Below are 24502 nucleotides of genomic sequence, written 5' to 3'. Positions count from 1 at the left end.
TAACAGTCCTGAAGATTTCGGTTCCCCTCCCACCCAGACCTTGCTCGAGGGCCTAACCCAAAGCAGGCGCTCCTATTAATACTCATACGTACCTTTCTTTCAGACGTAATTCATCATTCATTTTTGTCAGCTGAGAAGAACTATCTCCTGACATTTTCATTATTACTGCAATGTCGTTTTCCAGTTTTTCCTTCGCCTTTATCAACTGCTCTTCCCTTTCATCTCTCTCTCTAAATTTTGCCTCCATATCTGAATATATATAGAAAAAAATAGCACTGTTGTGTTATAATAAACAACAATGTATTAACTACACCGTGTATGCCAAGCCTTGCTCTGGGAATATTTGCATATAGCAATCCCTGCCCTCATGAAAATTACACTCTAGCAAAGAAGACAGACAATAAACAAGACAAATAAAGAGAATAAATAGTACAATAGATAGTGGTAAGTGCTAAGAGGGAAAAAAATACAAGTGGAGAAAGGAGTCAGGAAGGAGTCGGGGAGGTTAAAATCTTAGAGAGAGCCTCTCTGAGACGGTGACATTTAAGTAAAACCCTGAGGGAAGTGAGGGAAGAGGAATGCAGGCAGAGGGGAAAGCAAGAGCAAAGGCCCCGAGGCAGGAACATGCTTGACAATCAAGTATCACCGAGGAGGCCAATGTGGTTGCAGTGGAAGGAACAAGGGGAAGAATAGTACAGGATGAAATCATAGAGATAAGAGGACCTGATGACAGTAAGGACCACAGCTTTTAATGTGAGTGAGATGGGAGCCACTGGGCCATTCTGAGCAGAGAAGTGACATGATCTGACTCGATGTTGAAAGGATCCCCCTGGCTGCTGGGCTGAGAACAGACTGAAGGGGTGAAGAGCAGAAGCAGGCAGCCCAGGTGGCCAGCTGTTACTACAGCTTCGGTTACAGATGCTGGTTGACTCGGATCAAGGATAGCAGGGGCCGTAGTGAGATGGGGTGGGTTCTGACTTGTTTGAAAACAAGGCAGAGAGAATTCGCTAAGGTTTAAAGACCTCCAACAAGTATTTCATCACAATGTACCGTGAGTGAAGAATTTATGCCTCGGTAGTAGGTACGCTGTGACAACAGACTAAACTTATCTCAAACCGTAGGAAGCCTACTACATGTAATGCGTAGAGACGTCTTCTTACCTGCTACATTCTCTCTCAACTTCTCCCATTCAGAAGACAGCACATGAAACTGTTCCTCTTTTTGGTGTAACTTATTTACAGTTTCTATTTGGGATGAAGTTAAAAGTTTAATACATTTCATAGTTAATAAGCCATCTAAAGCTTGACTGTCTTAAAACCAAATCAAATAAAAGCTTGAGATTTGGGATCACGGGAATACTAAAGAGTCCCATTACAAGTCAAACCACTGAACAACGAACCTAAAGAAACAAGCAAGCAACTCTTTCTTGTCTCCCCAAATCTGTACATTAGTTAGGCATCCATTTTCCAGGCATCTCTTTCCTCCTTCCACTTAAAACTCAATAAAGCTATCAATGACTGAAGCTTAATTAAGACAATACTTTTCCCAAGTACACCTACATTTTAATACGGAGCAAGCTTTAAGTCAACAGGAAGAATGAATGGGAGCTTGAGGCTTCAGGAAGCCAAGGGAACCCAGTATTACTGTGCACTGCAGGAACTTCCAGGGTGGTGAAATCAGGCTACAGGCAGCATCTATTTTTATGCACCAAAGGCCAGCTCCAGCTTGAGAACAAGTGAGCTGCTCATACTCTGCTAAGACATACCTTGCATACTTCTCTGAACAGAGACTGTCTGCTGTGAAGCATCAGCAAAATTTTCTCTCTAAAGAAAAAGAAGTGGACATTCAGAATAGAAAGATTTCAGATTATAAAAATAAAAAGTTTCTATGACTACAACATTATCTATTTTTTGTTGCTAGCTTTGTTTCATTAAAGCTAACGTATGCTTAAAACATGTAGGCATCAATTACTACCATATGCATACTGTGCACGTGTACACACGAGTGAGGTCTGCATGTGTGCTGCATGCGTGGGTATGCACATGTCTGTACATGTGTGGATGTGCACACTTATGTCAGTATATGCATGTGTGGACACACATGTGCCACATGTATGCTTTTTTTTCATGTTGCTACCCTCAAAGTAGCAGAACCTCTCTTCAGAAATCTGCCTGAGACAGTGTACATTGTTCCGAAATCTGTTTTTCTTAATATTTCTTTTTTTCATTGAAGTATAATTGGTTTACAATGTTGGGTTAGTTTCAGGTGTGTACAGCAAAGTAATTCAGTTATACATATATATTTTTTCAGCTTCTTTTCCCTAATAAGTTATTACAAAATATTGAGTATAGTTCCCTGTGCTACACAGTAGGCCCGTGTTGGTTATCTATTTTGTACGTAGCAGTGTGTATACGTTAATCCCAAACTCCTAACTTATCCCTCCCCCCGGCCTTTCCCCTTTGGTAACCATAGTTTGTTTTCTATGTCTGTGGGTCTGAGCTCTGAAATGTTTTACATCTAAGAATAGTCAGAACCTAGTATCTTAAAACCAGATCTGTGTCAACTACCTTCAACCAAGAAGTCCACTGCTCACTCACTATCTTCTCTAAACATGACGGGAGGGCAGGATAAAACCACTCTCCCGATCTTCCTGAGACGAACTTTGAGCTAGATACACCAAGTGAATTTTTAAATGAGTCTTTCTAATTAATTATATTTTAGTTTAAAAATGGGCTCACAAGCCACAAGTCCATCAAAGCCCACAAGTTGTCCACCTGTGTTACTCCCAAAGCCAGACCTCAGGTGGCATGTTTTCAGAAGACATAGAGGAATACTCTAACTTAGAAAAAAAAGTAAGGCATCCTGAAAGTTTGGGGAGGAGGGCAGAGAAACGACATGAAACTCAAAACACATTTTCTTAAAGGACACCATATGGAAAAATGGTAATTTCCAGGTCAACTTTTCTCAATATGTAGCTGAAATATGCTGTATCATAACTGTCTGATAAAACTCTCTACATTGAAACTGTGCTGTTCAACTGGCAGCCACCGGCCATGTGTGGCTTCTAAGCACTTAAAACGCGGCTAGTGCAACTGAGGAACTGAATTTTATATTTTATTTAATTTTAATTAATTTAAATTTATAGAGCCATATATATAGACAGTAGCTACCATAATGAAGAGTGCGGCTATATAGTTAACACTTTATAAAGTAGAAATATGGAATATTGGCATTTAAATAAGAAAAAAAAATCAAACACTTTTTTTTGGGGGCCGTGTGTCATGTGGGATCCTAGCTCCACAACCAGGGATCAAACCCACATCCCCGAATTAGAAGCACAGAGTCTCAACTACTGGACCAGCAGGGAAGTCCAAAAATCAAACACTTTTATTCACCACTGGTATTAGCAGAGAAGTGTAAAACGTGGAGAACAGGAAGGTGCATGTAAGACCCAAGACAACTGACCCTTCATAGCTAATGTTTCTCTTATCAAGTTTTCTCCATGAGCCTACGCCTCTCCTTTCCCATGACGTGTGGGCATCACTGGCACCTGCCCGTGGTTATCAGCCTTGACTAAGCTTGTGTTTTTGATGTAGGAGCCAAGGCAGAAGGGAGGACAGTTGAGAAAAAGACAAAAACTGTCCTACAACCTGGGATTAAGCAAAGAGGATATATATGAAAGGAAAAGTAATTTCCTGAGGAGGACTAAACTGAGCTGTAAGAGGGAATTCTGTGAACTCATTCATTAGACAGCACCCTGCCTTGCTAAGAGGGTGCCGATGGTCCAGGAGAGCTTGTTGGCTTGCTGTCACACGGCAGGTAGGACAAAGCATAGGGCAAGACCTCACTATATATGAAACCTAATGTGCTGGGTATATAACTTGGAAGGTTCCTGTGTTTGGTGAAACTAAGTAGTCAATAACGTGCCAAAGCAATGCATTACCAGAGGCAAAGGACAGATTAAAAAAAAAAAAAGTAATACTTACCTTTATTGCTAGTTTGGGTTTGATCCAGTTCCTCTCAAGTTATTCATCAACCAGTCAATACTTTGCAAGAGAAAGGAAATAGGCGCAATACGTCTTTCTTTATAGAAGTTTTTGTTTTTTAAACAGGAACAATTCAAATGGCCAGAAACCCTGAGATTCAGATTCCCAACAGGTACTTACCAAAATCTGAAGTTCTTTTTCCAAAGTCTCTTTCACGTGACTGACTTCACTCAAGTTTTCCTGAAGTTTATTAAGCATTAGCTCTTTTCCCTGCAGCTCTGTGGTGATGCTACTAGCCTACCATATAGAGTTACACGGTACAGAAACCAGTGAACGAAAGGAAACAAAAAAGAATGAGAAAGAAAACATAAAACAAATATAAAAAATGTATGAGATACAAACATAACCAAACAAAACTGAAAGGAATAAAGGCATGGGTAAAAAGTCATTTTGGTGTTTTTTTGGTTTTTTGTCTTTAATTCTAAGAAGCCAATGACTTTTCATACAATCAGTTCTAGATAAGATTGTCCAATGGCTGATGTTAAATAATCAAAAGAGTATTTTTCTATACCTGAATTTGGACTGTCAGCATGCTCTAAAGCAGAAAGTACAGATGCTTACTTTCTAAATGAGACAGCTGAGCAATTTCATCGTCTGGACTTTAGAAAACCTTAAGACAGGAATGGTGGATTCATATGGACTGTGTTTCATTTTCTGTATTTTTGTACACGCTTAAAGTATTTCAGCATTTAAAATAAAAATTTTAAAATGTACTACACAACAGTCGTCAGAAATTGGCTTTCATTAAATCTTAATGTAAACAAAGTAGACCAACACATTAGCTGCAGATTCCGTATTAATTTTTGTGTTTTGGTTGGTATTTCAGAACCAAGTGAGGAGATCTGAGAAAAATTTCCTATGACTGTCATCTTCAACTAATGTTACTTAGCAATTTTTGCCGTTTGTCTGTCTTCACCTCTCCCCATTTAACCATCACAACCCTTCCTTCTTTGCCAGTAAAGCAGCTTCTCCCGCAAAAAGCTCAGGACGTTCAGCATCAATACCAGCGCCTCCACTAGTGGCAGGAGGACTGGGAAAAAGGGCTCCTTCCCTGAACAATCCTTAAAAATGAAGATGACATTTAGCAAGGCTAGTGAGTAAGAAAGGTAGCCAGCCAATGTCTCACATCATTTCCTATGCCTTGATCAAAAGCACACTTGTCCAGTCTTTCCTCAAAAAACCAGGGACTAGATCACGTTCTCATTGTGACCTAGAAAAAACTCCAATGAGACATAAGTAGCAACGCAAAGGGCTCCAGGCTCTTCACCTTCATCTTGCTGCGACTGTTATTTATCACAGCATGTTAATTCGCACCAGTCAAGTGCTCTCGGAGTTCACATTCTGTTTTACATGTAGCCTTACGGACAAGGCAGTTACGTAGGTGGGAAAGGAGGAGATGATCTTACAAGTTTCTATCTTATTCTTTCAATTCATTCACCTCAGTGCCATCATTTCTGGGGAGTTCTCTATTTTAAAAAGGTTATAGACTGGAACCCAGCTTAAACAGGGGATCACAGCAAGCCCAGAGATAAAGTAATAAAGTATTCAGATACTAGGAAACCAGGATTAATCCACATAGTTGAGCCACTATTTTCTCTAATCTCCTCAGATGAAACCATACTCAAAACACTCAGAAGATACTATACTCAACTGGGAAATTTGTTAGCACCAGTTTTAACTAAGTCAAGAATCTGGAGGATGAATTACCTCAACTGAAAAATAAGATACAATGCAAAATAAGAACAAGAAATGGAAAAGAAAAAGATGGAGGATGTTGATACCAACCTTGCCACTTTCAGCATTCTTTTCGATCTCTAAATTTTTAATCTGTTTCTCTGCTGCCTCAAGCTGCTGTCTAAGGTTCTCGATTTCCGATTTACCTTCGGAGCTGGCTTTCCAAAGAGCATCAAGATCCAAGAGCTTTTCTTCGGCAGCCTTGAGCTGTGATGTAAAATTACCAATAACCTTGGTTTGTTCATTGCATTTGGCTTGTAGTACCTCTAGCTCCTTTACCTTTAGCTCAGCGTCCTGCAATTTGTTTAAGGTGTCCTCCATTTCTACTAGATGCTGGTCTTCCGCTTTGTCCAGCTTCGACTTGATGGCTTCCAGACTGTTCTCTTTCTCTTTAATGACTTTCATCAGTTTAGCCCTTAGGGCTTCGAGCTCTTTAGCGTGAGCAGACCTTTCCAAGTCTTGTTTATTCTGCAAATTTTCTATTTCGTGCTGGTAATCTAGTCTCACTTTCTCTATCTGCATTTCTAACTCGGCAAATTCTGCCGGCTCCATGCCGACCCCCTTGCTGAAGGACACCTTCAGCCCCTCCATCGCCTGCTGGTGGGACGCGATGGCGGTCTCCAGCTTGCACTTCCACAGAGCTATCACGTCCGAATTCTCCCTGTTGGCGTGGTCAAGCTTGCTTTTCAGTGACTCGTTCTCTTTGGAAAGCTTCTCTGTGGTGGCCTGAAGAGCCTTTATCTCCTTCTGATGCGTTTCTTCCCGGGCTCCAAAATGCTCCTTCAGAGAAGTGATTTCTTTCTGATGGTCAGTATGGGTGGCTTCTAACTTCTCTTGCAAAGCGCTTATCTCTTGTAAAAGGGAGAGTGACATGTCAACATCCCCAGCAGGCTTACTGGACTCCAGCCTCCTTCTCAGCTCAGCTGCTTCCTGTATTCTGAATGCTAGGTCTTTTTCTAGTTCCATTATGCGGGACTTTTCTGACACTGTGGCCACCTAGTATCAGCAAAGAAAGAGAGATCATTTAAATAACGTATCACTGACGATGTTCTTTAACCTTGAAGATCTTCAGTAACCACCCCAGCTCAGGCAGCAGTCAAGCCACCAAGAATTTCTATGTGTTAATCTAGCTGTGATAATGGCTTAAGCCCAGTTCCGGGAGCTCCAAATCAAATTTATAGTCTTTGGCAAACTTTTCAACATTTTGAGATGCTAAAGGAAAATAAAATTGATATTGAGTTTAACTCACCCCCAAAAGATTTCTTTTCCCTTTAAAGAACCTTAATCAGGAAAGTACCCATTAACTGTAGTAAGTTAATAGAAACAGTACCTTTCAAGGTTCCCCTACATCTGCCTTCTGGAAGAAGAATCCTTATTTTGCCTACTTCAACTAAGGCGTATGAACGTTTGTCTATCTGATGGAAGTGACTCTACAGAAGTGTGCTGTCCCGTATGGCAGCCATTAACCACACACGGCTACTCAGCACTTGAAACGTGGCTCCAAGTGTCAAATATACATCAAATAATGAAGACTCGGGAAAAACAGAACACATCTTGTTAATAATTTCTTTCTCTCTCTCTCTCTCTCTCTCTTTTTTTTTTTTTTTTTTTGGCCACACCACGTGCCTTTTGGGATTTCAGTTTCCTGACCAGGGATCAAACCTGGGCCCTTAGCAGTGAGAGCGTGGAGTCCTAACCACTGGGCCGCCAGGGAATTCCCAATAATTTCTTATACTGATTACATGATGAAGTGATAACAGTTTGGATATATTGGTTTAAATAAATAAAATATATGACTAAAGTAATTTCACCTGCTCCTTTTTACGTATTAAAAAAGTATGTTAATGTGGGTACCAGAAAATTTTTAATTATATATATGTGTCATGTCATAATTCTGTTGGATAGCACTGGTGTTAAAGGTGTAAAAATATCTATGAAATGTTTCATTGAATACCACGACAACTGTAGAATAAAAGCCTCAAGTGGATAAAGCAGAACTAATTCACTAACCTTTTTTAAAAAGGACAAAGAAAGAATGATTACTTACCTGCACTGATACCTAAGAATCTTATACAGAGTCCCTCCCCCCTTTTAGATTTTGTAATTCCTTCACCATCTTGACGTGCATGTCTTGCTCCCCCAACCCAGTGGTTCTCCGACCTTAGTGTGCGTGTGAGTTGCCTGGGACGTGTGTCTACGGTGCAGGCCCAGTTCCTCCCACGTGTGCTCTGGGACAGAACCCGGGAATACGCTGCTATTTAAACTCACACCCCCAGGACGAGGAAAAACACTTTCCTGACCTGCGTCCTTTTGTTCTTAGGAAGTTATTTCCCTCTGCTGTTAGGCAGTCAGTTTAGTACACAAAATATGTGGGAAATGGTCGCTTTGGGCATAAAAACTCATTATTGGACTAACCTGGGAAATAGAAGGGAGCCTGAATGACTTAAAGACATCAGTGAATCCCCAATGTCATGGGTCAAAAGTCCTCCGGAGTGAAGGCCCTGCTCCCTCACTGCCTTGATCGGGACAGAAGGTAACAGGTGTGTTCTTCCTTCAGCCTGTCTGTCCACCTACAGGCTGTGAGATGGACAAAGACTGACGTGTCCACCAAGAACAGGAACATAAAGCACTTGGGGCTCCAAAACTGCATGATCAAATCATTAAGTATTTCAGAGCTGGCTATAATTGTTGTGTTTCAGGGTTTTAGGTGCTTCAAAGACGTTAATTCATTTACATAGTTTTTTCTGGGGTGGAGGTGGGGAGGTGGGGAGTCCACAGATAAGGTGCATGATTAAACCCCATTGCTACAAGGTCCATAACATAAATAAATTGAATCCAACAGGGCACTAATTCTTAATCAGTCACAACAAAACCGTCAAACGGAGGAAATACCAAGTTAAAAATAAGGGAAAATAATAAATAGTGTGGTTATGCAGCATTTTCACAGCAGTTCCATTTTTTAAATTTTATTTCTCAAAATCTGCCCTCAGGCAAAACTATCTATGTGTCTGCCTTTCCCACCATAAAAGTCAGGTATCATTTCTTATTCTTCCTAATGTTTCTACAGCGCCAAGCACACTGTTTATAAACTGGGCTTACTGGCTTAGAGGAATTCTAAAGCGCTTCCCAAAAAGGAATGTAGATGATGGGAAACTTCGATGGGTCAGTGGTTAGTTTCACGCTTGGCAAACCAAGAGTGAGGACCAATGGGAGACAAGGCTTGTTACAGGAAGATGACAGCTTGCTTGAATCTGAAATACTTAAATAAACCATGCTGTCAACGGATGCCTTCCTTTCCACAGAAAACAAAACAAAAACACAAAAAATCAACACTGTTTGCTGACAAAGCGGTAATGGAGATTTGTTCAGAAGTAAAAAAAATCCATCCTTACTTCAACAGGCAGCCACACCACGGGAGCTCAGTCTTACTATGAGTTCCTTGTATTTCCCAGATCAAGTCTTTGGCTCTCGGGTAACAAAGAAACGGCACCAAACTACCAGGATTTCTTTTCTTACCAAATACACAGATGATATCTTTAGTTTTGAGGCTGACTGAGAACATTTTCTTTCTCTTAAAAAATAAAAACTCATGACTTAGAGAAGAAATATTACTCGATTTTCTAGATTTTTTAGATCAATGATTTCTCAAGAAGAGAAATTTCTACAAATACTAATAATTCAAAAGGAAAAAAAATCAGGATATCGGGCCTCCCTGGTGGCGCAGTGGTTGAGAGTCCGCCTGCCGATGCAGGGGATACGGGTTCGTGCCCCGGTCTGGGAGGATCCCATATGCCGCGGAGCGGCTGGGCCCGTGAGCCATGGCCGCTGGGCCTGCGCATCCGGAGCCTGTGCTCCGCAACGGGAGAGGCCACAACAGTGGGAGGCCCGCATACCGCAAAAAGAAAAAAAAAAAAAAAATCAGGATATCAAATTTGATCAGAGACAGAATAATTTTTGAAATTTTAAAATTAAGGATCTAGGGCTTCCCTGGTGGTGCAGTGGTTGAGAGTCCGCCTGCCGATGCAGGGGACATGGGTTCATGCCCCGGTTCGGGAAGATCCCACATGCCGCGGAGCAGCTGGGCCCGTGAGCCATGGCCACTGAGCCTGTGCGTCCAGAGCCTGTGCTCCGCAACGGGAGAGGCCACAACAGTGAGAGGCCCGTGTACAGCAAAAAAAAAAAAAAAAAAAAATTAAGGATCTGGGTGATTTAGCTATTAACAGTCAAACTTGTGATTTAAGAGGTATATAATACATACATGTTTTCTTATATGTGACTCAGATTAGTTCTTACATCTTTTACCACAAAACTACTTCCATAATGGACAGACTCCATCCTGTAGTGGTTAAGAGCACAGACTCTGGGGTCAAATGGCCCAGATAGAAATCCTGGCCCCACTATCTCTATTAGCTGTGTGACCTTGGACATATTATTTAACCTCTCTGTGCCTCGGTTTCCTCATCTGTAAAATGGGGACAATACTACTACCTCTCCCCTGGGGTTGTGGTAAGACTGAATAAGTTAATGCTTGTAAAGTGCTTGGAATAGTGCCTGGCATAAAGTAAGCAGTATATGTGTGCTTAAATACATAAATAAGTGAAAACATGACTAATGCACTGGCTCCGAGAGCCAAACGCAGTGAGCTGGGGGTTGTAAGAAGCCATTCTGTTCCCAACACACTTTCTCCTCCTGACCACTGAGATTCTAACCTACTGGGTAACAGAAATTCAAAGAGATCAGATGCGAAGAAAAAAAGATAGCTGGGGTGAAAGTCCCTAACTCTCATTAAAAAAGAGCCAATGTTTCAATTCCCTTTGCCTAAGAGGCCAGGGAAGAAGGCAGGAAAAGAGAGCTAAAGTGAAACAACAAAAAATTATTTAGAAAACCCACTAGGAATATGAGAACAAGAGGACCACTGATGGCTGGTGCAAACTAGAGAAAGGTATTTCCTGGTATTAATACAAACAACCTCAAATGCAGCTGTGGACGTCCATGCAGCCTACACAGTCGCAGAGTTTCGGATCTTGATTTTGGTTGAGTTAACCAAAGGAATGAATCTTCACCTTGGACAAAAGGTTCCACATAAAACACCTGTGCCCACCCATCAGCCTACACTCACGAGCACGTGGGCGGTGCCAAGACCAAACTCAAGTCGAACCACTGGGTCAAGCCTTAGGCCAACTGCAGGGCCCGTCACCCGCGGTGTCCACCGTTCGCAAACATGGGTCTGCTTCATTAAATAGTGAAAACCATTACCCTAGTGTCTTCTAACTCCCTCTGGAGTTTGTCAGCTTTGGTCTTTTCAAAGAGCAGGCTCTGTTCAAGCTCCTTAATGCGGGCATGCTCCAGTTTGGTCTGCGTCTGTCAGTAAAAAGGAAGAGGAAGAAACACAACAGTGCCACCGTGACATGCCAGCGCAGGAGGAGAGGGCGCGGCATGCAGGCTGAACCAGCAGTACCTTCCGCCGAAGGATGAACAGAAAGGGTGATGGAGGAGGGATGAGGGTGGACCGAGACGAAGAGGTTGGGGGTGAGGATGAACACTATGGACAAGAGGATGAGGGGGGCAGGGGACATGAGCTAGTCTACTGAGACAGAAAAAATGGAAAACACATGAGGCAAGGTGAAAAGTGTCAGATGCATGCAGCCAAATATAAGTTATATTGATAAGTGAAGTTTATCAGCACAAATTAGAATAGTTAATATTCCTCTAATCTATCATTTTCCCTCCTCCCCAACAACAGCTACTTGACATTAATGTGTATGTAACTGACTCAGTGACTTAAAAAGTAAATTGACCCTCAAAATGATCACTGTCACCCAAATATGGAAAAGATAACGTCCTAAGTCTGTAAGTGTTCAGTTAGTCCCTAGAGCGGATCTTTGCACTTTGGCGTACAATTTGACGTGAGCAAGGGTCAAGTATTAAAACTAACATAGGAAATCTAGGACCTAGAGCTAAGGAAATCACACCAGTGGCCTTTTGCTGAGATGAGTGAGAAGGGCCTGTGATTCTTAGCAACATTCCCCTATAGGACAGGTGAGGAGACACTAAAGCTCTCATTTCCTTCCAAGGGTGGACTTTCCAAAGACTGTTGCCAGAAAACAAAGGGGCGGGGGGATCAGATTTAAAAGAGAAAATTCAGTAATAATTATGCTTGAGGGCCTCCATCCCTGAGGTTCAAAGCAGGAGAAAAGCTGAACTGCAACTGGTAAGGGGCTCCTAATCTTGATCCTAAGACAACTCATGCTTCTCAGTTCAGAGGTAAGAAATGGTGACTCAACAGAAAGGCATGAGTTTCAACTCCATGCAGAAAGAGCCGGTAAGGTCTTCACATATTTCAAAACCTCAGACTCCCCCGTCATCACTTACTTACATGGAAGCTGATGGAGAAGCCAGAGGGCGACCTCTTTCTAACAGGCTTAAGTGCATCAGAACCTTAATCAATTTGAAATAACCTAGATCCGTCTGAATGGACCTCTTTCCCCACTCACCTCTCCCACCCAAGAGGTTATCAACATAATCAATTGACAAAACCTGGTGGCAGAGCTGCTCCCAGCAGCTTCTAGTTATTTTGTGGCTCCAACTGGTCGGATCTATCAGTCTGGACAATTAAGGGCAACAAGGAAACGACAACAAACTCTAAAGTGACAGAAAGGAGCGCAAAGCTTAAGGTGGAATGTTTTACATTATAAACATCTTTGCTCACTCCAGGGGTGCCCTGGGGATTTCAGTGCATTCAAGAGGTCAGTTTGCTTGTGAACCAGGTATAAAAAAAACCATCATAGAATATTTAAAAAGTAAATAAAACTTTTTTTGTAAAAATTCTTCACCTGCTTCAGCTCTTTACATTCAAGAAAAATAATGAAATAAAATTCAAAACCTAATTGTCTGGGTAAGTCCCCTTCGTCCATATGTACCTTAGACAGAGGTTGTTCAATTTACCTGCTTTTACAAGAAAAGAATCTAATCCAGATTTACACAGTTGGGGTCACAGCCTCAACAACAGAAATCCAAAATTAACAGGAAGAAGCCAAAGGCAACAGAACCTTTCTTCCCTTGACACTGAGCTCAGTGTCCTCTGGGTGAAAGGTCACTACTTCCAGATAAAAAGCAAATACCCACTGAATGTGATCTTCTCCCCATTCCGAGACCCTCCAGGTGCCTCCTGACTGGTGAGAGTGCACACGAATGATCTGGGCTCTACAGCTGTACTTGGTCAACTACCAGCAAGGAAGCTAGCGATCCGCTTCCCTTCCACGGTATGTGGTAAAAACGTTATGCGGAACAGGACAACCCTCCCATTAAAATTATTCCTTTCTTAGAATAGGACAGAGCATCCCAGGAGGAGAGCCCTGGGGCAGGGGATTGAGAGTGAAAGCCAAGGCTCCGCGAGAAGCGCACAGGAGAGGCAGGAGGGAGTCCCATGCAGACTGGCTCCGGAGGTAGCAGAAGCCTGTTTTGGAAGCAGAGAAGAGACCCAGATCACTGAAGGAGCTTCACAAAAAGGAGACCTTCAGAACGGAGGCTTTTTAAAAAGTTCAGTCTCGGGCTTCCCTGGTGGCGCAGTGGTTGAGAGTCCGCCTGCCGATGCAGGGGACACGGGTTCGGGCCCCGGTCCGGGAGGAGCCCACGTGCCACGGAGCGGCTGGGCCCGTGAGCCATGGCCGCTGAGCCTGCGCGTCCGGAGCCTGTGCTCCGCAACGGGAGAGGCCACAGCAGTGAGAGGCCCACGTACCGCAAAAAAAAAAAAAAAAAAAAAAAAAAAAGTTCAGTCTCGAGTTGTCTAGTTCAGCTGCCGGGAGGTGGTGGGAAGAAAAATTCTTTGTTTTAATCTTGTTCTCTTGTGGTGGTACCTCAAAGGAAGAAGTTTTTAGGTTTTTTTCAATTGGCATCTCAGCTGGCAGGGTACGCCGAGAAGCCGAGCTTCTGAGGCCACTCTGGTACGATCTGAATTGGGTGTTTGATCCTAAACAGAGGAAGGAAAAAAAATACACCTCCGTGCCTAGTGGCACTGCTACTAGAAAAATCTCGCTTCAAGAATAATAAATTTAAAATACACAACGTCTTCACTGAAGAATGCTTGCCTCTAGCCTCAGACTAGGGAAAACACTGCCCCAACAAACTGAAGTTTGAATTTCTCGTCAGCTGCACTGGCAGCCATTGGCCAGCAGTGGGAGCTCACACAAAAGGCAATCAGTCTGGGACTCGATTCCTTTATTTTCATGGGAATAAATGAAACTTGGGGAAACTTTCCCCCAAACTTTCTGTAACAACTTCATCTAATATGTTTTATGTTTCAGTCAGGTATCATCTATTTTGGAATAATTCTATTAAAACTAGAAGGCATTATGAATTAAGGGAAGAAGGCCGGGCCCCACACAAAATTCTTTTCTTTCTTTTTGCCTAAATTCTTTATAGAAGAAACGTGTGCCTATGTGTTAAACAAATGGGTTTACAGAACTTAGTCATTACATACAATTTCTTCAGGATTCAAATGTAACTGCTTTGAAAGCCCACATGCACAGAAATATTAAGGACAATGTCTCAAGATCAGATTATGCAGTTAGTATTTGAGTATATCAATAAGCATTTTAATCTGTAATCAATCTGTGTTAACAAGGGAAATATCCACACAGTTAAGTGCCCTCTTACATTCTCAGGATCTTCAGAAATCTGGCTCTTTTGCTATCAGTAAAAAAATAAAATAATTAACAACAAAAGAGAGATTCAACTAAAGTTTCAATATGTGTTAGGGTTTCAAAATAACTCTGATTAATTACAAATTTACCAGACAGACTATCCTAGCCTAGTGCTGATGTAAATATTTTAACTGCCCCTCCTCAAAACATCATAGGCTGTATTTGAAATGAATTAGATGATGATATGAAACTTCTAATGAGATTTTGGGGTGTTTTTAAATGGATGAGAACAACACAAAAGTCAGCTAAAGGACTGCGACTCTACATGAAATGAGGGAGGAAGACACCCATCAAATTACTAATAATCCAATAAATTCTGGGCCTTATAAAGCTGGAAATCAGAATATGTTTCCCTTATTCTTCATTGACTGTAAAGATACATTTAATCCCAAAGAAATCAGAGTTCTTATTTGGAAGGGCTCTTGAAATTGAAGCAGGGTGTGGGCAATCAATAGACTAAAATTGCAACAGTAGCAAAAATGTGTATTCTGAGAACTGCACAGACAAGTGAAACTTTTACTAAAATATAACAGATTAAAGTACCAAAAATCTGCAAATTTGAAAATTTTTAAATTTATATTTGTCATACATCTAGCAGTGGTTTGAAAAGCATCGAAGCCATTTAATTCTGGTGTCTTATTAAAAAACTAATATGAATGACTGTTAAGAGAGAGAAAAGCTTGATGCTAAAGGAAAATCTCTGTGAATTTAAAATATGCCATGGAATAAAGAAGTTGAAATAAAATTGTTCTTTTTCTGGTAATTACTAGGAAAAAAATCAATTACTGGAACATACATTTATTGTCTACAGGGTTATAAAGGATTTATCCTGCTCAACTGAAAAGCAAAGCTGAGATTGCTCTGAACTATCATGATGAAATAAAAAATGTTCTTTAAAATGCCATTTCTGATCATTGGAGGAAGGTATACAGTCTCACTAAGGACACACTGCCAGATTTATGACTTGATTAACTCCAATTCAAGGTTTTGAATTCTGAAGCATGAGAATAGGGTAGTAAAAATTTTACTCGGCCACCGGAGTTGGGACGGCACAGTGACTGGCTCGAGGGCAGCCACAGCCCACAGGCCGGGGTTCCTGCCACCCCCCTCTGCTGCCTGTTCTGACCACAACGATTTTATCCGTATTTCTGAATACTGTACCCATAAAGGCTTTAGAAAGCTGGTGGGGTTTTACCTCGAGATCGCCCTTAGTAATTGATTCTTCTTCAACCCGGAACTGAAGGTCCTCAACCTTCCTGTGGAATAAAATCAAAACAAAACACCTAAGAAAGTAACTAAGAAACACCTCTGCCTTATCCCAAAATTATATATATATAATCAATGTCCTGATGAATGTAGCAGATGATGATGGAAAGAAATGCCTTAGAGACATAGAAAATAAAGAAATGCATCTTTAAGCCTCTGGTTTATAAATCTAAGAGCTCTTCTCTACTTGGGAAACTCTAAAGTTTTATCCAGGTATGGATTCCAGAAGGGATGAGGTAGGAGTTGAGAAAAAGCAACTGGTTCCCCAGGTCACAGCCACCAGAAATGGATCTAATCAAGGCAAGCTCTCTTCTCCTCCTCCCCCTCCTCCCAAAATAAAAAAAAAAAAAAAAAAAAAAAAAAAGACAAGATCAGCCTGAAAGGAAAATGTTTGATTACCACAGAAACAGGTTTGAGAATGGAAATCTATAATTTCTACTTTCCAATAACAGAACATAGGGGAAAGTGGCACAGAAAACAAATCTCTCTTTATACCACCCCTCATCAGGCATTCTAGCGTGAGGTTAGCAGAGATGCTACCCATGCAGAGATCCCCAGGACAACACGAGTACCTGTTCCAAGAGTGGGAGAATAAGGCTGTGAATAATTTGGGAGAGAGGCAATCAAGGATCCTATTTCTTTGCTTCTAAAATGCACATTTCTTTTTCACATTTAAAAATCTCTGATATGGCATGTGGGTTTCAATTAATGCCATGACAAAGTCAATGAAATACACTAGGAAGATCTACAAAATCTGGGTAACACCCACATTGTGAATCTTTACAAAATTGGATGTAAGAGAAGGAAGAAAAGGAGGACAAACCTACATGCAAAAAAAAAAAAAATCTTTCAAACTCACTAGCATTTCTAACAAAATTAAGAATAAAAAAATTCTACTCAGTTAAGTCAGAAATACAATCATAGGTTAAAGCCCTCAAGCTTACTGGAGAGCTGGGGGACATTTCTACTGCCCAGAAGTCAGCAGAGCAAGAGCCGGTTTACAAACAGAAGCAAGTGGTACAGATGCCTTGGCCTTCAGAAGGCCCTGGAAGGGTCTGTCACTATGTCTCGTTCACTGGTAGCCATTTTTAGGATGCAAGGAGAACTTCCTGTGTATAGTGCCTCTCTCTCCAGTGGGACAGCCATTTCCCTAGTAAGGCACTGTTATTATCCCCCTGTATCCCCCAGCACAGTAGTGCTTGTGACCATCCTAAGGACCCCTGCATTACATCGCTGTGATCAGAAATGACAGGAGATGGCATTAAGTGCAACCGAGGACAAACAACGTCCCACAGCCCAGAGACAGTCAAGTCGTTTCCACGCAGACACTCTTCCCAGAGATCTTGTTCGCTCACGGCCCCAAAAGACCTTTTATAAGAATCAAACTTGCTTTCTCTGTCTCACACAGTTTATAAAGCACCTGATTACATCCTGACCTGGATAATTCTCTAATTGAGAGTTTTGGTTTCCTATAAAGGTAGTGAGTTTCCTGAGGTCAGGGCCCCTCTGTCACCCCCCCAGACACAATACGATTTCATTAGATATGCAGAAGTCGTTTCATAAAGACCAGGTAACTGGGCCTAGAAAATCCTTTTTCCAGGAGTGGCTCTAGGTAGAAGCTGGGTTTGAATTAACTGACTCAGGCCATCCTCTAGAGGATGTTTGGCACACAGTAGGTGCTCAATAAATAGTTGCTGAATTAATCAGGGCACATTTAGCTGGTTCCAAACTTCTCAAAAAAGTCAAATCAAAGCAAACCCTCCTCACACAGCACGAGGAGTTCAATCTCCACTGAACACACAGAGAGTCCTTCGGTTCTAAGGGTTTGACGCCAACAAGGCTGTTGATGGGGAAGTTCTCCCGAAGGCTGTTTAAAAGGAGAACAGTTCAGGATCACCTTCTCTCCTCTTCAAGTTGGTTGAGAAGCTCCACCTTCTCCCGGTCAGCAGCTTCCACCATGGCTCGCAGCTGGTCCATCTTGGCCTCCAATTCCAGGACATGCTGCGGAAGGCAAGGGTGTCGGTGAGTGGCCTCCTTCTGACCCAGATGCACACCCAGGGATGCCTCCAAAGAGCTACGGCTAAATGGGACCACTGTGGGTCGGCATTACTCAAAAAACCTTTTCCCATTAAAATGCTTTCTATGATCTCTTATGATAGGTTGTTCTCGGCAGCAGTCCTGGGAACTAGATGATGAAAAACCACACCATTAAAGAAACAGGGGGCAACGTTAAAACAACGCTCATCTTTTTTGAGCTGAAACTCGGACAAAGCATAATCTACCAAACAGGAGCCTTCACCGTTGGTAAGGTCCTAGTACACAAGCTCACCCGACACAGACAGGCCAAGAGACCTGGATGTAAAGACCAAAAGAGTGCAGTAGACTCGAGAAGAACAGAACTTCATCTTTATGATGATGCAAACTGGTACCCCAGGGCACAGCTTTCAAACAAGCCCAGCAAAGGCATTTATGCTCCTTTCCAGTGCCCTCGAGACCAGCTCTCCGGCTCCAAGCACCAGGTACACGGTTCAACCTCCTCCCTCAATTCAGAAACCATCACGGTCTCTGCAACAAGATCAGCTTAGAACCTGTCACCATCTCTGCAACAAGGTCAGCGCCAGACTTCACCTGGTCGTGTCCGTCCCGGGCCAGAGCCAGCTCCTGCTCCATCTCCCCCACGTGGCTTGTGGCCTTGGCCACCTCCGCCCGCTCGAGATCCCGTTCAGCCAGCAGCTGCTCGATGTGCTGCTGCTTCTCCTTCAGGGCCTCCTGGAGGGCGGTGGTGCCGGAGATCTTCCTGGCGTAACGGGAGGAGGTTTCGGTCAACTGCAAAGGAAAGTTAAAGAAGTGAAGGGCGATGATGCTATCAGGGACGCAAGGAGGGAGCGATGCGTGCAGGCAGGTGTCTCCTCAGCAAAGCAAAAGCACTGCCCCAGGGCTTCCCTGGTGGTGCAGTGGTTGACAGTCTGCCTGCCGATGAGGGGGACACGGGTTCGTGCCCCGGTCCGGGAAGACCCCACATGCCACAGAGCGGCTGGGCCCGTGAGCCATGGCCGCTGAGCCTGCGCGTCCGGAGCCTGTGCTCCACAACGGGAGGGGCCGCAACAGTGAGAGGCCCGCATACCGCAAAAAAAAAAAAAAAACCCCAAAAATTAAAAATTAAAAAAAAGCACTGCCCCAGCTCGCAGGCTTGCCGAGGCTTAGGAAAGGCTTTTCAGTTTTCATCGAGGAAACAAGACAGCGTGTGCCTCCTGTCTGTCAGTTTCACAAAGAACCCAGCAATGTAAAGAAGCCATGGAACAACCGGGAAGATGTTTAGAAGAAGTGGCTCAAAAGCAAAGGTGCCCTGAGCTCGGCTGATGGGGCCGGGTAGGAATCTAAAAAATTCCTCAGAACCCAGGTAACAAGCTTCTCTAGACTCCGTTTCGGCCTGACCTTCATGAATAGTTAGTTATCTTCTTGTTATGACAGTTTGGCCAATCTTTTGATCCTTAGAGTTCGGGATTAGACCTTTTTTTCAACTTCTTAAGCTTCTAAATACCATTACGTGACCAAGAGGTCACCCTTGGAGTCACAAACCTTCTTTCAATTGATTACGTAGTTGGATCTCTGTCAGGATTTTCTTCATCTTTCTTTCAAAATGAAAGGCAGAGGTGATTTCACCCAGGAATCCAGCCATGAGGACCTGAATCCCAGTCACCAGAAAGACTTATAAAGACAAAAGATTAAAAGGAAACCTGTGGACTTCCCTGGTGGCGCAGTGGTGGAGGGTCCGTCTGCCGATGCAGGGGACACGGGTTCGTGCCCCAGTCCGGGAAGATCCCACATGCCGCGGAGCGGCTGGGCCCGTGAGCCATGGCCGCTGAGCCTGTGCGTCCGGAGCCTGTGCCCCGCAACGGGAGAGGCCACAACAGTGAGAGGCCCGCGTACCGCAAATAAAAAAAAAAGGAAACCTGTATGTGCCTTCAAAAGCATGTGTGAGTGGGTGAATGAGTGTGCAAGTACACGTAAGAGAAAGGAGGAAAAAGGGCATGAGAGAAAGAAAGGGGGGGGAGATAAATCTGTGGAGAAAGACAAGCAGGGGAAGGAAGGAGGGAGGAAAAAATGGGGACTGGAGAGGGAACGGGGGGAAAACAAGAGGTGAAGGAGAAAGAGTGGTGGCGTGAGGTGTGGAGAAAACGTGTTTCAGCGCTGTCACCTGTTCATCTTTGCTGCTTCACACACCCGATACCTCCTCAAGATGGCTCATCGTCAGGTAAAAACACAGAGGACATAACCTTCTGTTAAATGTGCACAGGTAATGTGGACAAGTTGAGTAACACTCTTCCAAGCTGGGCTCCGGGGGCTGGGAGGCGGTCCAGAAGAGGCCGCGTCCCTTGGCAAGCGCTTGTCCACGGCCATCTACTTGGCAGTCACCGGCCCTAGGTCAACGCCGCTTGACTTCCGCCTCTGCAGTCAAAGCCTCGTTTGCTGCTGGAAGGCTCTCCTCGTGCCCCGGCCGGCTGAGCCCCCGGCCCGGACGCAGACCGGCAGTGAGGACCTGCTGCCGGTTCAGAGTCAGGCAATTTGACAGCTATGAGACTACAGGACACCACACTGTCCTTCGTGTTTCTACGTAGTGAAATGTCTTGAATTACGTAAATATATGGGGGGGAGGGGAATTCCTATTCTCTCTTTTAACCATCTGACCTTGATTTTCCAATTTTACTATGTGGTTATACTTTCTCGTACTGACATTTCTTCCCGAATACACTAAATCTGAGGTTCCCAAACCCCGCGCAGAGGTACACCCCAGGGTACTGCAGCAAACTCACAGGGAGACACAAGCAAACAGGGCGACACGCGTTGGATACCACGCAGACTACTAGCTGGAGGTGATTCACTTTCAACCTTGGAGCGTACTACATTCCTTTCCATAACATCATGTCTTTCCGAAGCCGGGTTTTGGCTACTGCCAGACCAAAAGCAAGTACTGTGCAAAAACCAATGTGGCACAGGAAGTAAGGGTGGCAGTGTCCAGGAAGAGTACAAGGTCTGACAGGATATGCAGTGCCCAAGAGCATGCAACCTAATACTAATTCATTGTGGTTATTTAAGAATGAATTAAAAATATTTTTTTCCTTTCAATTAATGTGAACTTTTTTTTTATGTTTGAAGAGCTACTAAATTCTTAGGACATAAATATTAAGTTGTTTGGACCTAACTACTTAATAAACAGAACTGTTAGCTATTTCTTTAGGCTGATGGGCACTGTGAAAATATAACTGAGACTCTAAAGGTTCTGTGGAACCAGAAAGGTTGGGCACCTCTGTACTCAATTCTTTCAGAAGATCACTTTGCATTAAGGAATGTTCCCAGTTTTTTATATATATACACAAGGGATCACATGGTTGAGATGCATTTTTAAGAAGTCACACTTTCAATTATTCTATATTTTGGGTATATTCTTTTATGGTGATTTTTGGTTTAGAAACTATAGCCACTCTATATAAAGAGATACAAAAACAAGCTGTTTTACAAGGCAAGGAGACTCATTTCTCTTTTGCTAGTTTTCTTCAAAAGAAAATGAGGTGAACTAAGAGGAATCAGAACTGTTCTAAAAAGTAAGAGGGCCGGTTGGGGGAGCAGGGGGGGCTTGGGCATCTCCAAAGAAACGGACACTTAATTACAACGTAGTAAAAATTACACAAGAAATAATTCCTAATCCAGAGTAGATACTTCCACGGAATTGTTCCTGGATTAGTAAACTCGATGTCCACTTTAGAGTTTGTTGACCCACTCTGAACAAGGCTTCGTCCAAACAGAGGAGTTTCTTCATCCATTTCACTCAAACATTCAAAAAGTTCTTGACAAGCTTTTCTCATAAGTCCGTTTGTAATTTTTCTGTTGAAGATGCAGACTTTTATATGCAAAATGACATAGTCCAAGCAGGTGTTTATTTTACTTGAACATAAGAGGAACAAAGTCCAGAGGAGCATAATCCCTACTTTAAAGAAAGATGCTTCCGCTGTTGCCTTCCCTGCCCAAGGTCAATGGAGAGAAGGCAAAACGAGATCAAGGGCCAGCAGCCTTACTGCCCGATCATGACACTTCACATTCTAACTCCTGTCTGTAGTTCATTGTCATAAAGCAGAGATCCTGAATTCAGTCTGGAGTACAACCTCATACTGCCATTTCAAATTTAAACAGTACTTGCCTCACTTCAAGTGAATAACCTAAAGGGTGGGGGGTGGGAAGGGGTGAAGCCAAAAAAGTCATTGCTTTGACGCTAAAAAAAAGCATGACATTAACAAACAGAATGAGATGCTGCCTATTTTGATTCTGATGATTTTCTCTTGCTGATCTAAATGGGAAAGAGAGGGAGAAAGTAAGAGGGAGTGGGGGAAGGGGGCAATGGAGACAAAACAAAACATGGCTTTTCCTAGCATCCTTTCAAGTTCCCTAAGCTCCCCTCTGCATCCTCTGGCCTGAGTCAGGAACGCTCCACACACTAACTGCTTTCAGTGGGTTAGACTGTATGAGCATAATACTAAAATTCTAAGAACATGCCTTTTCTCAAACGACTGTAGTTCCTAAAATTGTTTGATGTCAAAGAGAAAGAGACCCAGGTCCTTGAGGAAAAGGATCCCTTCAATTTTCCTGTCCTTCTGATGCCAAAATAATTTCAGAATACTCCATCATCCCATATGTTAGACTAAGTCGTAGTTACTACAGATTCACCAAGAACTGTGATATCTTAAAGTCTAAGGAACCTGAAAAGGGCTGTTAAAAAAATTCTTTATTTCAAACGTGTATTCTTGCTAGAGGTTTTTGTTTTGTTTTGTTGCAAAATTTGTACGGACTTTCACAAGCTACAGAGAACATTTAGTACAAGGGCAAGGGGAGACTTAACATCTCCTAAAGCAAAGCAGGCACACCGACGGGGCGGGGGGGGGCATTTACAGTGCCTGGGGCGCAGAGACACGCAGCGGGAGAAGGGAGGCTTACCAATCCCGTCCGACTGGGCTTGCTGCTCACAGAGGAGGCCACAGAGCTCATGGAGCTGAGAGAAGAGGCGGAAGGGCTGCGCGTCAGGCTGGCGGGCGTGGCCGCCATCACCCGCCTCACTGCAGCGGCCTTGGCTTTGGCTGGTGTGGTGGAAGGGAAGCCGATCCTGGTCACTTTGTGGACAGGAGCAAACAGGCCATATTTGGGTTGACACTGAAAATACCTTTAGGGGACAACAACAGGAACAGTAATGAGAAGCAACTTAATTACAAGAAATAACAACTATAACCAAAAAGCTCTCCTGACTCATAACTCATGACTGGTTTGCTGTGAACTTTACCAACCAGCTGGGGTGGTGCACCAGCCCGTGGCACTCACTGGTGTGCAAGCTGATAAATAACCACGATAATAGTTTTTTTTTAAATTTATTATTTTTTAAATTATTTATTTATTTTTGGCAGCAGTGGGTCTTTGTTGCTGCGCGCGGGCTTTCTCTAGTTGTGGTGAGCAGGGGCTACTCTTCATTATGGTGCACAGGGCCTCATTGCGGTGGCTTCTCTTGTTGCAGAGCACGGGCTCTAGGCATGCGGGCTTCAGTAGTTGTGGCTCGCCAGCTCTAGAGCGCAGGCTCAGTAGTTGTGGCACATGGGCTTAGTTGCTCTGCGGCATGTGGGGTCTTCCTGGACCAGGGCTCGAACCTGTGTCCCCTGCATTGGAAGGCGGATTCTTAACCACTGCACCACCAGGGAAGGCCCACAATAATGTTTTAGAAAACACACTAGGAAATAACAGTATGATACACAGAGATGAAATCACTCATCTGTTAGTAAGATTTTACGCAAAGGGAAGGTCTTTCTACTATCTGATAAATACACAGCACAGGCGTGATCTCACTTAATAAAACCTTGCCAAACAAAGGGCAAGAGAAATCAAACAAGCACCTAACTCTGGCAGATTCACTCAAGTAAAGGTGGAGTAGTATCAACTGGTACTGACACTTGGAGATCTCACGACTCTAGTGAATTAGAACATCTTAATACGAAGGATATCAATGATATGGCTTCATAATCGTTGCAGCACCAAGAGATTTTTTTTAATCTCCTCGCGGCATTATTATGGTAGTTGGTACATAAGCCCTATACGCTTATAATCAGTCTGTAAACATTTCGTAAGTAAAATGTTAACTACAGCGCTTTATACTACGAACAATAATGCGTCAGAGACCACAACTGTGCCCAAGGCCTTCAAAGCATCTGAGGCGTGGGAAACGCCTCTTGCATTCACCTGCATGACTTAACTCCCACCCCATCCCTGGGAGGTGAGAGTGGGGTTAGCCTCACAGGGGAATAGGTGTGCCTGCCGTCCGTCCTCCTGCCACAGGATGGAATCCTTGTCAACAGATATAAAAACACATTCTGCGTTCTCGTCCTAACAGAAGCAGCTTCCTTCTCCTCACTCCGCCTACCCTCCAACGCCCAGAAACTCATTCAGACGTTGACTGCTATCAAAGGGAGAGCAGCCAAGAGGATGACATAGTATTTCCTTTCTATTTTGAAAAATAAAATGAAAACACTATAGATGACACTATAATTGTAGAAACATGTCATTACACACTTGTCTAAATCCATAGAATGTATACCAAGAATAAACTGTAATATAAACTACAGACTTTGGAGGATAATGATGTGTCCATACAGGTTCATCAGCTGTAATAAATGGACCACTTGCGTGCAGGATGTTGATAATGGGGGAGGCTGTGTATGTGTG

General features: G+C 43.2%; 1 protein-coding gene across 4 annotated transcripts in view; it reads right to left on the bottom strand.

Moving 5' to 3' along the window:
• CLIP1 (CAP-Gly domain containing linker protein 1) overlaps positions 1 to 24502 on the bottom strand; it is a 122656-nt gene that overhangs the window by 42507 nt on the left and 55647 nt on the right. For 2 of the 4 annotated variants that reach the window (XM_081251932.1, XM_081251933.1), the window contains exons 5-15: positions 22736 to 22958; positions 18377 to 18574; positions 17646 to 17749; positions 15678 to 15738; positions 14436 to 14468; positions 11037 to 11141; positions 5832 to 6776; positions 4167 to 4283; positions 1766 to 1823; positions 1161 to 1244; positions 93 to 249 (exon numbers count right to left, since the gene is read on the bottom strand). In XM_081251932.1, coding sequence (XP_081108058.1) covers positions 93 to 249; positions 1161 to 1244; positions 1766 to 1823; positions 4167 to 4283; positions 5832 to 6776; positions 11037 to 11141; positions 14436 to 14468; positions 15678 to 15738; positions 17646 to 17749; positions 18377 to 18574; positions 22736 to 22958 — 2085 coding nt within the window. The remainder of the gene's footprint in view (positions 1 to 92; positions 250 to 1160; positions 1245 to 1765; positions 1824 to 4166; positions 4284 to 5831; positions 6777 to 11036; positions 11142 to 14435; positions 14469 to 15677; positions 15739 to 17645; positions 17750 to 18376; positions 18575 to 22735; positions 22959 to 24502) is intronic. The other 2 variants (XM_081251935.1, XM_081251934.1) reach the window with 1 other exon arrangement.

The sequence above is a fragment of the Mesoplodon bidens genome (assembly GCF_964165515.1).
Source record: "Mesoplodon bidens genome assembly, chromosome: 13".
NCBI lineage: Eukaryota > Metazoa > Chordata > Mammalia > Artiodactyla > Ziphiidae > Mesoplodon > Mesoplodon bidens.
Note: the sequence above shows the minus strand (reverse complement) of the source record. Positions and strands in the feature narration are given on the sequence as shown.